The sequence below is a fragment of the Triturus cristatus genome, chromosome 6, assembly GCF_964204655.1.
Source record: "Triturus cristatus chromosome 6, aTriCri1.1, whole genome shotgun sequence".
NCBI lineage: Eukaryota > Metazoa > Chordata > Amphibia > Caudata > Salamandridae > Triturus > Triturus cristatus.
In genome coordinates, this window is record NC_140589.1 from 920248397 (window position 1) to 920261042 (window position 12646).

At 41.9% G+C, this 12646-nt stretch overlaps 1 protein-coding gene across 1 annotated transcript in view; it reads left to right on the forward strand.

Moving 5' to 3' along the window:
• Positions 1-12646, forward strand: part of FNDC1 (fibronectin type III domain containing 1) — a 1187183-nt gene that overhangs the window by 466594 nt on the left and 707943 nt on the right. The window contains exon 6 of the mRNA XM_085611596.1: positions 12493-12600. Within this exon, the coding sequence (XP_085467722.1) occupies positions 12493-12600 (108 nt within the window). The remainder of the gene's footprint in view (positions 1-12492; positions 12601-12646) is intronic.

Below are 12646 nucleotides of genomic sequence, written 5' to 3' on the forward strand. Positions count from 1 at the left end.
ATTTGCGAATTTTTTATTACATCTCATTTTGTGATTCTCAAATAGCGATTCTCAAAAAATCGCTATTTGAGAATCGCAAATAAAGTATTTGATACGTATGCCCCTAAATACCGTAAGGGAGAAACCCTGCACACCATGGTTGACCAAAGATCTGATTACATCTAAAATATATATCAGAAATTTGTAGAAGATGGGAAAGAAAGAAAGATGTGCAGAATTTCCTGTAGTTTCTGAAAATGGGCAGTGGCGTAGCAAGGTCAGATGGTACCCGGTGTGGAAAATTTCTTGTCATTCCCGGCTTGGCAAATGGGCAAAAATATGTGTTTATATTTTTGCCATTTTGTGATCACCCCCCTACACCCCCCCCCCCCCCCCCCCCCCCCCATCAGTGATGACACTTGTCACCCCCGGCTTGACAAAATGGCAAAAATATGTGTTAAAAACACATTTTTTTTTGCCATTTTGTCAACACCCTCAGTGATGGCACCTGGGATAGCCCGCACCCATCCCGTCCCTATTCCTACGCCACTGAAAATGGGACCACTCCATAAGAAACCGAACCACAACCCAAAAGATCATCAGAACCTCAGATGAGTTTCGGAAATTTCTTATCAAAATCATTTCAATTCGCCTGCCACACAACTAGTAAATCACACCTCGTCAAGCCCTTATCAATCTAGTTTCCTTTCCAAATGCACCAAGGAAACCACCACAATCAGGGCCGGAGTGGGAACAGCAACCAGTACTGGTAGATTGCTGCTCGACCAGCCCCGGTAGCGGGGGCTGGGGTAAGGTGGTGTGGTAGTAAGAAGCACCTCTCCCACTTACACATAATATATGATGCCCTGAAAACAATAGATGAATAAGACCTGTGCACTTTGAAGCTTCTTGACCTTTTCAGCAGGCTTTGATGTTCTAGATCACTCCCACTACCCTGGCAGTGTACATTGAAAAGTGTAAAATGGTTTAAAACATTCCTGTCTTGAAGATCTCGATTTGGAGTTCTGCAAGATGCCATCCTCTCACCCTACCAGTTCAGCTTATGTTTAGAACCTCTTATCTCAATACTTCAAGTCAATTCCATCTATTTTCAGCAATAGAACAATGATACACAGCTAGCCTTTGAATCTTGTCCCACCGTGTAACTATATTGAAAATCTTCTTGATCAAATGAACTTATTTGACGTAATCACTCTTTCTGAAATGGAACCTGACCAAAACTAGATTTATTCTTATATGATTCTCCCCCCTTAAATAAAGAAATGGCTCTAATCAGTACATCCTCTTGGTATTTAACCTATTTTGGTCTGTTGGATTTGTGTGGTGATATCTCTTGGATTTGTTAATGACCAGACTCTAAACCTGAATAATTATATCGCCAAAATCATTAAATCAGTCTCCTAACAACTACATATTTTCAGAAAACTAAAAACATCAATTCCTTGCAGAGACTGCAGATACAGATTACTTTAACTCACATGTAGATAGAGGAAAAGCAGTTCCTGTAGGCCATACTGAATCCTCTACTTATCGGCTAAGAGTTATATTTTGTGTTGCTGCCAGGCTCAATACTGGTGTGAAAAAGACAGACATCACTACCAACTTGAAACACCTTTACTAGCTTCCCTTTGAAACAAGCATCAAGTTTAAAATAACACACGTAACCCTACAATCAATCCACAATGGCATACACCCCTACCTGACTTATACACTGTGACCCCTAAGTGAACAACAGAGTATAAGGAACAGAAAGGGAATAATTCTTGAAATCCCTAAATCCCAAAAATTAGGAAAAGCATCTAAGCAAGCCCTTTCTTGCAGTGTCCCCATTCCAATTAACTATATTCCTCAACCTATCAGACTGAAAGCGAATCCACTGGACTTCTGTAAACAGCTGAAAACAATGCTCCTCACTTGTGGCTAGTTTTGCACTATATAAATGCCATAAATAAATAATCAATAAAGGAGTCTAGGTGTATTGGAGACCTTCTATTTGTTTGGATCACTGCATGGTGTGCTACAGGCTAGTGAAGGAGGATTGACAGGAATTATAACTGACTGAGCATTTATGAATATGTATAGATGTGAGAACTGTACTTGTTTGTATTTTTTGTTATGAATATTGTACGCTTTTATGATTGTAAAAAAGATGCAGTCGAATAAAGCTTTCCTTGACTTGACTTGACTTGACAGAAATTCGCAGAGTTTTGGTGTGGATCCTAGTACTTGAACCGCGGATGTGCTACAGGCCCAGATGTTTTTTAGGGGGAAGTGCAGGGCAGGATGATCTATTCTTCAGCGCATTATCCACCAGTAAGCTTCAGAACACAAAGAAAGAAAAGGAAACTCACCTAACAATTTGATACTATTATTTGACCAAAGGGTGTGTAGCCTGCCTTTAGTCCCAATAGTACTTTTCCAGGGCATATTTACTAGTTTTGCCATAGTTGAGCATTATTACCAACCATACTTACAACGACATCCAGATGAATTCAGGTATGTTTCTTTGATGCACACTTTTTGGAGAGTCACAGGCCTTTTACTTTTTTAGCAAGTTTCTTTAGTAAATTGCACTATACAATGTAATTTTATATCCTGTCATACAGCTCTCAATCTCTTTTTGATGTCTGTCAGAGACCCTTGGTGAAAAACGTCTCTGTTATTCGCAGTTACCAATCCATAATGCAGAGGTAGCAACCTCTTATCCCAGTTCCTCTCATGTCCGTGCTACTGAAAACCTTTAACTGAAAAGGCATTTTGTTTTGTTCAGCTATATGGTGCAAGTTCCACATTTTTATGTTAAAGTAAGTTCAAACGTGTCTTTCTTGTTTGGTGTTTTTGTTAGTACTTACAATGTCTTAAGAAGCTGGACATATTGCATAGTGAATATTACCTTCATGGTGATAAACTTTGCACAATAGTTGTTATGCTCAGATTGGTAGAGAGGAAGATTAGTAACTGGGGGCAGAGCGAAAGGGTGCTGGTGATGCAAAGCAGGTTGAAGCCTGTGCATATGGACAGCTTGGAAAGCTCACTAACTTTATCATCAATGTATATTTGTTCGCATCCTTTGCCCCAACTCCACCAACTGTTTTCCTCATCCTTAATAGCAAAACACCAATTCAGACACAAATATAGCAGGATTAAGTATCACATGTGTCTCTGCACCATTTAGGTAGTTTACCATATGTTTTACTATGCTGGGTGTAATCATTATTATCTCATCAACAATCATCACAGAGACTGCCCTTCTTTGGGGCCATCTACGGTTGCCTTGAAGGCCTTTCCACCTCTGCAGCAAGTCCAGCACATGCCAGCTATGATCCCAATGTTTTGGGTAAGAGCTGTTGTTCTTGCTCTGATTGTTTTGAAGCTCTTTGTTTGTTAGTTTCTTCCATCCTGTTGGTGCTTGCTGCTCAGAGGCACATGGGGTCTCTTGAATGGAACCTACGCCTGCAGTGGGCCAACGGGCACGCCTTTAAGACTAGATTAGTGCCTCTGATGATGTGGAGCAGGACCTCCAGTGGCAGATGGTGGATGTCAGTTTGATCTGAAGCAGGACATTCTCCATATCTGCCTCTCCGAAGACACGGTGATAACAGATACATCATCTCTTGGTTCAAGAGGCATCTGGTCTTGTGTGGAGCACCACCATCATATAAAGCTACTGGAGCTGCATGTCACCAACTGGCTCCATAGTTCTTTCTGCATTCATTAAAAGAGATAAATCAACATAACTGCAATTTTATATTGCTAAATTTGCTCAGAACTGCCAATTCGGGGGGTGGGGGGCAGATTTTTTTTTACATGATGGGGTGCAGCAGTAAAACATTAGAAAACCTCTGCCCTAAGGTAATTTGTTTAAGAGAATAGTTTTTAGAAATTCCTATCTTTTAAAAGCAGTCACTTTTTATGGCAACAAATGCTCTTGTTTAAAGGTAGCTGAAGAAAATACCCAGATCCTTTGGACTGGTTCTTCAGACACCACCAGGATCAGTAAGAAGCTTTTGCTGTTAGGTTGTGGAGCTGCCTTCAGGTCAGAGATGCAGGAGTGACCTGGGGATACTCACTCCATGGGCCCTAACCAGGACAGCAATTACCTTTAGTAAGTAGTCAGTTTTCTCAGTTTGTAGGTTGAGCATGGGCAGCGCATTCGCTGCTCTGCAAGGAATGCTTTATTCAGGTAGGGACTTGAGGTTCCACCCACTCTCCGCTCATATTATTTATTGACTTGTGTCATTGTCCAATGTAAACTGTGGCTGTTGATTGGTGAATAGGCTTAGTAGTCCCTCATTAGTACCGCCTTGTCTCATTTTGTAACCTCCCATGGCGACACCCTCTGTTATATGTGTTGTTACTTGGTAGGCTTTAATAACAGTCTCCGAGCACTATTTTCTCAAATAGGTTCATCCGGCCTGCTGCTGCAGGCAGGACACACTCTCTCCTAATGCATTTTTAAAAGATTTCGTAGCACGGGCACGGAACGCCTTTGCAATGCAATAGGTCTTGCATTTGAGAGATTTTAAGCTATTGGTATTGTAAATGACAATGCCTTTTACTTATCTGTTTTAAAAACATCACATAAATAAAAGGCATTGTCATTTACAATGCCGATAGCGCAAACTCTCGTAAATGCGAGACCTATTGCATTGCAAATGCTTGTCTCTGTTCTGATCAACTTTCTCCCCAAATTGGGATTGCAGCAGGTACTTTTTAATAAAATGCCTCTGGACTTATCTTCTCTAACCACATGCTGAGAAGGGCTCTTCTGAGTTTGCAAATCCCGTTCCCTTGAAAGGAAAGACATGTCGTGAAATGTATTTACAGCCAGATGTGACATGGTAGACTGAAATGACAGGAAAGCCTGTATGCCTTTGATGGTTGCTAGCAGGCCGCCTTACTTCAGAGATGACACAGTGTGAAAAACAGCAAGCTGTGACACACAGAGTTCTCTGAGTATCGACCAAAATACAAAAGGAAGGAATCAAGCCATAGGTTCAGACTGTTCACATTTTTAGACAGGAATAGGGCACCTTTCCAAAATTCATTTTAGCAAGGTAGATTAAACAAAATCTAATGTGGCCCTTTGTTTTTGTTTACTTACATACCTAAACACCGCAAATTTGAAGTTTGCATTATTGTCCTCACTGTTATGTTTTGCAGGTGCAAGGAGGAAAACATTTGACCCCTGATTCTTGTGTCCCATTTGTAGTTGGGAAATCACGGTTTCTTGTGCCTCACCTCAATCCCCATCAGAAACCCTTGACCCAAAGGCCAGTTGGTCGCAGAGTCACCAGGTCATAAATGATGGTTTCCCCGTTCTGTTTATGGCAGTACGATTGTCACCTTTTTAGGTCGAGCCTTGAGCAGCGCGCATGCACTGCTCTATGAGGAGGCCTCTTGGAATCACTCCAGACTTCCGTGTGGTTTTTCAACTTCCACACATTCTATTGTCCTTTGCTTGTGGCTTTCAAAAATGAAAGCACGCAATTGGCCAAAGGTGGGTGCATGTCCCACCTTTTCTCTAAATATTCACTCCCACGGCCTCCAGCTGTGGGTGCGAGCAGCGGTGCGCAGGCTGCCAGCTGCATTCATCCCTTGTCGTGGTTCATGTTACAAATTAAACATAGCGCGGTCGCTTTCACTTTCACGGCCACGCGTGCTTGTCTTCCACACTTGTCTGTGGTTCTTTTTCATGTTCACTCCTCAATTTGTTTCTCGCACTTTTTAATTTGTCACGCTATCTGCCATTGGTTTATTTGATTGCAAGCACGTTATTTAATTAAAAGTCATCGTCTAAAAAGGCAGCGCACACCTGTAAGCAGGCATAGTCATGTCAGCTTAGCAGACCACCGCACTTCCGGAGCATTACCGGTGTGTATACCATGGACACTATGTTTCCAATTCCGGAGCATTACCAGTGTGTATACCATGACACACTACGCTTCCACTTCCGGAGCATTACCGGTGCGTATACCATGGCACAGTAGGCTTTTACTGCTGGAGTATTACCCATGTGTATACCATGGACACATCACTTCCACTTCCGGAGCATTACCGGTGTGTATCCCATGGCACACTATGCTTCCACTTCCAGAGCATTACCAGTGTGTATACTATGGACACTATGCTTCCACTTCCAAAGTATTACCAATGTGTATACCTTGGCCGGCGAGGTACGTGGAAGTTGGTAAAAAGTAGCAATCCATACATTCCATGGGGCTATTTATGTCATTAATCAAACAGGAGCGCAAGCCACTGTCTACGGTCTCTCCAGCATCCTTAAGGAGCATCTTACACTTTCACCGTCAAAGTGCAAGATGCTGCTTAACGCTGCTGAAGGGAGCGGAGTCGGACAATTTGACTACATACATATTCCACTCTAGTCTATTTGCTGTCGCTAGCATTGCAGCAGTCTGATATGAACTGCTTTTCTCTCTGGCCAGTATTGAAAAGACTAATTGCATAGCAACAGCTGAATTATTGAATATGCATGTGATTGCACTTCTGCAGTACAGCCTGATTAAAAAAAATAACAGACCGACGTGAATAGGTTCCTACTGTGTGAGATGATAATAATCGGGGCCACCGGAATTATGTGGCTGGGGAGGGCAAAATATGCCGCAGGGCTGAGTAAATTATGTGGCAAGAAAAGGCAAATTACGAGGCAGAATGCCGCACATTTTGTGATGGTGTTACTTCATTATTTTGCCATTTTGTAAAATGCTAACACTGTCTGAGCTTTGGATTCACCTCATTAGTACCAGTGTAACACCCAAATATAGCAATAAGCAGCAGATAGGTGATCAGTCAGGCTTTGTAAAGGGCTTTCAGCAGCGCTGCAAGAAAATGCATTGGTTCTCGGATTTCCACTTCCGGCAGTGCCACTGCCACATACTTCAGTCCATGTTAAACTAGGATAGGCCCACGTGATGTGATCTTACATTAAACAAATCTGTGCCTGGGCCACGGGGTGAACAACAAGGAGGAAAGATTGTGGGCTTTCTCCCCTGGTCTGTTTCCTGTTGTGAATAGATTCCATTTTGTGTGGGACATCTGCTTATGGTGAATACCATTCCTGTGGACGAGTGCCTTCTCTGGGTTCTTAGGTCTTCATGATCTGGCTAGGGAGCAGGTGTATGCGTGGCCCATCACAAAGTTATTGAAACATATCTGTAAAGGAGCTTAAATAATCATAGCACAATAAAAAAAACTCAGCTCTTCAATAAAAATGCATTGAATGGAATCATGTAATGTGTTCTGGAGTATTAATGTTCTTTCCAAATTAGTTATGAGATTTAATTAAAAAAACGTAATTTATTAATTTCAATTTTTTGTCATGTAATGTTATAGCGTGCTTGCAGAGCGAACACATTCATATGAGTTACCATGCTACAAAATCACTACGGATAACAGAAATATTTGCAGTGCGCAACACAAATGCTCAAATAATAATTCAACATTTGGGGGGAAAGATGGGGCCCTGTAATGTACAGTACCTTATAGGGTGCCCTACTGCCTTTTAATGTTGATTCCTTGCTATCTCGTGTCCAGCCTGACAAATCACAATAATTTTTATTTTCTCAGTAGATTTCATTTCTAAAGGTATATCATTAAATAAAGAAATATGTGAGGTTCTCAGCATTGTAATCTCAAAGTCTGTTATGATATATACACACAAACATCCTACCAACACACATCATATCACAACTCACCACTACATTCCACACCATGCCAGTGCCCTTACGTCATTACACTGAGCACAACTTGCACACAAACTTTACAGTACTAAACACAGCAGCTACATTGCTCTACAACATACCTTAAAAACATTGCCAATATCTATGACTAAACACTTATAAGGTCCCAAAGGTGAGACCTGTTGGCTATGCCAATGCTTGTTTACTTTGCTTGGGCCCACCATATGAGGCATGGTGGGCCTGGGCAGCCAGAGTATACATTGGCCATGATGCACAGGGAGAAAAACTGCATGCAAGGGCCCTTGCTTTTTAAATTTTGTAGTATAAACTTTTGTTTACTTCTCTTCCTTAGGATGCATCTACTGTGCCGAAGCTCTCAAAACCTGGTTATTCAATTCTTTATAGGCGTTTAATTCTCCGCAGGTTTTCTTTTTGACACTCACAGTAGCCAGCGCCAAGACACCTACAGGTATATGAGCGCTGAATAAGTTAAGTTAACATAACATAACAATGATGACAATCAGATACCCGCCAGGTAAGGGGAGATCTCGAAATATGGTGGGTGGTCCTGTGCCCCTGCAGCATAGTGGCGGCTGGCCCTCCACCAGCTGGCCATCTGCCTGAGACTAAATAGTCCCATTTGTCTGCAGCCTTGCATCTGGAAAATGTCCTTTGGAGCAGTTTGAGCCTGTGATTACAGCTGACTAACCAAAGTGATCAAATGTTCCACTTTACTTACACAATTGCTCCCCAGTTATACAGAAGGGAACAATACCTTGTGAGCTGTTTATCATGCCCTAATTGTCTATAGATCAAATAGATGTTATCCATGGGATATAACTAAAAAAAAAGAAAAGAAAATCCTTGGCGACACTGAAAAACAATGTATTTCTTATAATCTTATGAACAGGGGGTGTGCTTGAGTGTGTCACGTGAATTTATGGGCAAGTCTTGCTGATTTCAAACAGTGCACTCCCTCTGTTATAATACATGGAAATGGAGATAGGCACTACTGTGATTAGCAAATGTTCACCCTGCAAATCATAATAAATACAAAAAAATCAAGAAATATGTTAGGGTGTTTCCAGTGTTCTATTCAACAAAGTACTTCTGCAGACACCAACAAATAAACTGGAGTGGCGTTCATCAGTGTTTAGCAAGTGATTTTCTTGAGAACATGCTACACTAAGGGAAAAGGGTTGGTAACTATGTATAGCCCATTTCTGATGTAGAAATCCGGTGCTGTGTTGTTTGTGATATACTCAAGTCTGTTGTCCTGAGTTTGCAAAATAAGGAGTAAAAACCATACCATAGAATGTAAGAGTGAAGACACAACTTGGTACCATTTATGAGATGATGTTTATGTAAATTGATAATGTAATACTCGTGCAACATATGATCATGTCTCAGGACCTGATTTAGATCTTGGCGAATGGGTTACTCCGTCACAATGGTGACGGATATCCCGTCCACCGAAATATAAATCCCATAGGATATAATGGGATTTATATTTCAGAGGAAGGATATCTGTCACTGTTGTAACTGAGTAACCCGTCCGTGAAGATCTAAATCAGGCCCTAAATCTTGATAAGGAAGTAAGGGGCAACTCAATAACCCCTTGCAAGCTAGGGTCTGTATATACAGCAAAAACTAAAGCTGCAAACAAGAGGATCATCAAGCTACTTGCCAATGATGTATTGTCTCTGTAATTACCGGTTTCAATTCAATTTACAAGTCAGCATTGGTTGGTGAGTTTGGTGAACAATTTTCTATGTCAAGTTCCTTCACATTTACTTTCAAATGTTTCTGTGTCACGAACTCCGCGAGGTTGTTTATTATTATGTTAGCATAGTCCTGGTGATTGTCTCGTTTATTCACTAACTGAGAGACAGACATCTTGACGTGTTTCCACCAGTTGTCACTGAAAAAGCCTTCAATCGGATTGATTCCTTCTGTAAATTTCTTTATTTTCACCACTGAAGGACTTTGCTTTGGCAGGAGTAGATCAGCATTCACCTGACTTTTGATGAACTGTGTCTCATAGAACTTTAATAGGGTCATCTCAGTAGCAGCTGCTACTGGATGGAGGTGATAAGGCAGGAATCTAATTTAAAGAAAAAAGGATTTACCTTTAACGGCCGGCAGCCGCCTCTCCTCTGTCCTCCGTGTTCGTTCAGTTCGTCTTCCTGTCCCGGCCGGCAGGAGCAGGAAGCACCTGGGCAGACAGGCTCCCCTGAGCCAATCACAACGCTACAATGCAGCATTGTGATTGGTCTGAGTGCTGTTGATCAGCTCTCAGGCTCGAACAGGGAGCCTGTGCATGTTCTTGAGCAGGCTGTGTAATGCAGCCTGGTAGGAACATGCAAAGTGCGCATGAACTGCTTGATCGGACCAAGAGGGCCGGCCAAACAGTTCATGCGCACTTAGGGAGTGCACACCACTTCTCTCCTGCTCTGGCCAGCTCCGCGCTGCCCCAACACTGACTGCAATAGGGAAAATAAAATGATAATACTAATACATTATTATCATTTTATTTCTCCTTTTGAGCAGTGGGGCGACGCGCCTCCGCCTTAGCGGAGGAGCTGCCACTGGGCCATCTGAATGTTTGCGTGCTACAACATATAACCCCATTGTCATATACTGAATTGGGACTAGGCCATGTAATTTCACTTGACCATGTTTTTGTTATAACTCATTACAATAAGTTTGTCTTACATTTATGCTTCTGGATACATTTCCGTTCTTTGAATTCATTTTAGATGGAATCATAACAAGAATTGAAGGAGTGATAGATGCTTAAATCTGTCTTAATTGTTCTTTCTATGTGTTGTTTTAAATGATTCCCTTGTTTGCACATTTCTAAATCTCTGCAGTCTGGAAAATGTCCAGCACATTTTATCATCATCATCCGGTATTGCCACATTCTTTGATGTGACCATACATCTTAGGGAGTCCTAGTGCATCAGTCTTATGGGTGACACTACACACTTAGCTAAATCTACCCCCCGTAGAATGATCTCCGTCAAAATCTCCTTGTAAAGTGGCGAGGTGCTGTGCGGCTTGCCAATCACAAGACTAGATGGAGAATTGTGTGTAGTTCACCTGAACGCATCCTGGTGCACACAGAGGGTGCATTTTCTGTGTTTTTGGTCTATTGTTGCATAGACATTATCAACATGCCATTTGTGTTAATTCTAGACTGGGTTTATGCCTTTGAGGTATACAGTGGTGCAACAAGTAAGCCATTTGCCAATTTTAGCAGAGTGAGGCTTTAGCAGAGGGTGCTTGTTCACCACGCAAGGCACCGCCACCCAGCGGTCAATTACAAGACAGAGACCAGGTTACCACTAACCATATGGCGGTATGTTCTCCACTGCCACCTCACGCATGTTAGCTGCGAGAGAACCCTGGAACCTTTTGTCAGTGGGTGCTTGTTCACTGCATGAAAGGCAATCCTAAAAATTATCATGGTGTCTTCAGATCCCTGGAACCCTAAAACCCCAAGTATTCTGCGCATGTGTGGCAGTGTAAACTGGGAAGGATTCTGCGTATTACTATGGGGTTGGGATCTCTACCAGGTTCAGATTTCATTGAGCAGCCGTGTAGCCCCACCAGGGGGTCCAGGGGGGTTAGTAGGACAATGCTAACACTGCTATGTTGATGACCCTGTTATATATGGCTAACTATTAAGGTGAGAAACCAATGCCCCAGGGGAAGTTTGGGCCATATTATCAAAGACGGAGTTAAAATTATCGCCGCTTTAGCGGCAGGAAAATTGCTGCTAATGCGGCGATAATGGGCTTGATAATATGCTCTTGTGAATTTCCATAGAAGCCCAGGTTCCGGTCTGAACATGGGCTTCTATGGGAATTCTCTTCATGCCCCTTATCGCCGCTTAAGCTGCAGTTTTCTGCCGCTAAAGCGGCGATAATTTTAACGCCGTCCTTGATAATATGACCCTTCCTTACGTAAGTAAATAAGTGTTGTAAACATACACAAAGTGAGGTGCGCGGCCGACTGAAATAGTATAACAGTATTTCATTAATCAAGATTCTTTTTCAATAAAAACAGTCTAAAAATTGTTGTAGCGCATAATGATTGTTATAAAAAGTGCATGTGTACCAGTTTTGTAACACATTGCGCACATATCTACAATAAATATAAATAATGCGAAAGTGGGGACTGGTGTATAAACATCGCCATCATTTATTCTCTGCCTCAGTCATTCCAGGAGGGAAAATCTGCACTAGTTGGAATTAATTTAGTTTGGTGCCGTTTGAAGGCATTTTCATCGATGTTTTGGGGGTTCTTCTTATTAGGTGTCTCCTTCATCCGAGAAATCAATCATTTAGTAAGTCGTTTGTAATTATGGAATATGCACAATTCTCAGCATAATCAAGCCCATATGATTAGTTTCTGCAGTTCTAACTTCACTACAACTCATTAATTTAAAGGCATAAGAACTTTATTGTACAGAGCTGTAATTCCACCTCCTCATGGGAGAACTCCCCTCTCGGAATGTGCCAATCAGTGCCATGCTGTTGTCCACTTCTGCCTGCCACTCTGCCTCCAAACCCTACTGTCCCTGTAATTGAGGGAAATTAGTATAATACAGACTACCATGGTAAAGGAATGGCTAGGGTTAAGCCTGTGTGGGAAACTGTTACTGCATGAAAAAGAAAACATTCTTCCCAGCCCTTTAGAAACAGTGGTAATTATACAATATATGATTAAAATCAGGGAAAATGCAGTATTTCCTAATTTCTTTGTTTTATTTTTCCATTTTGATTAGCACCAACAAGTGCCCCCGAGAGCTTCGATGTTTGGCCTTTGGATGACAAAGGAACAGCAGTTTCTGCCACTTGGGAACCCCCTTCAGATTCTACCGGGAAAGTGAAAGGTAAGAGACCGCAGGGAGACCCTCCCAGCAGTGCTTAATTTGTAAA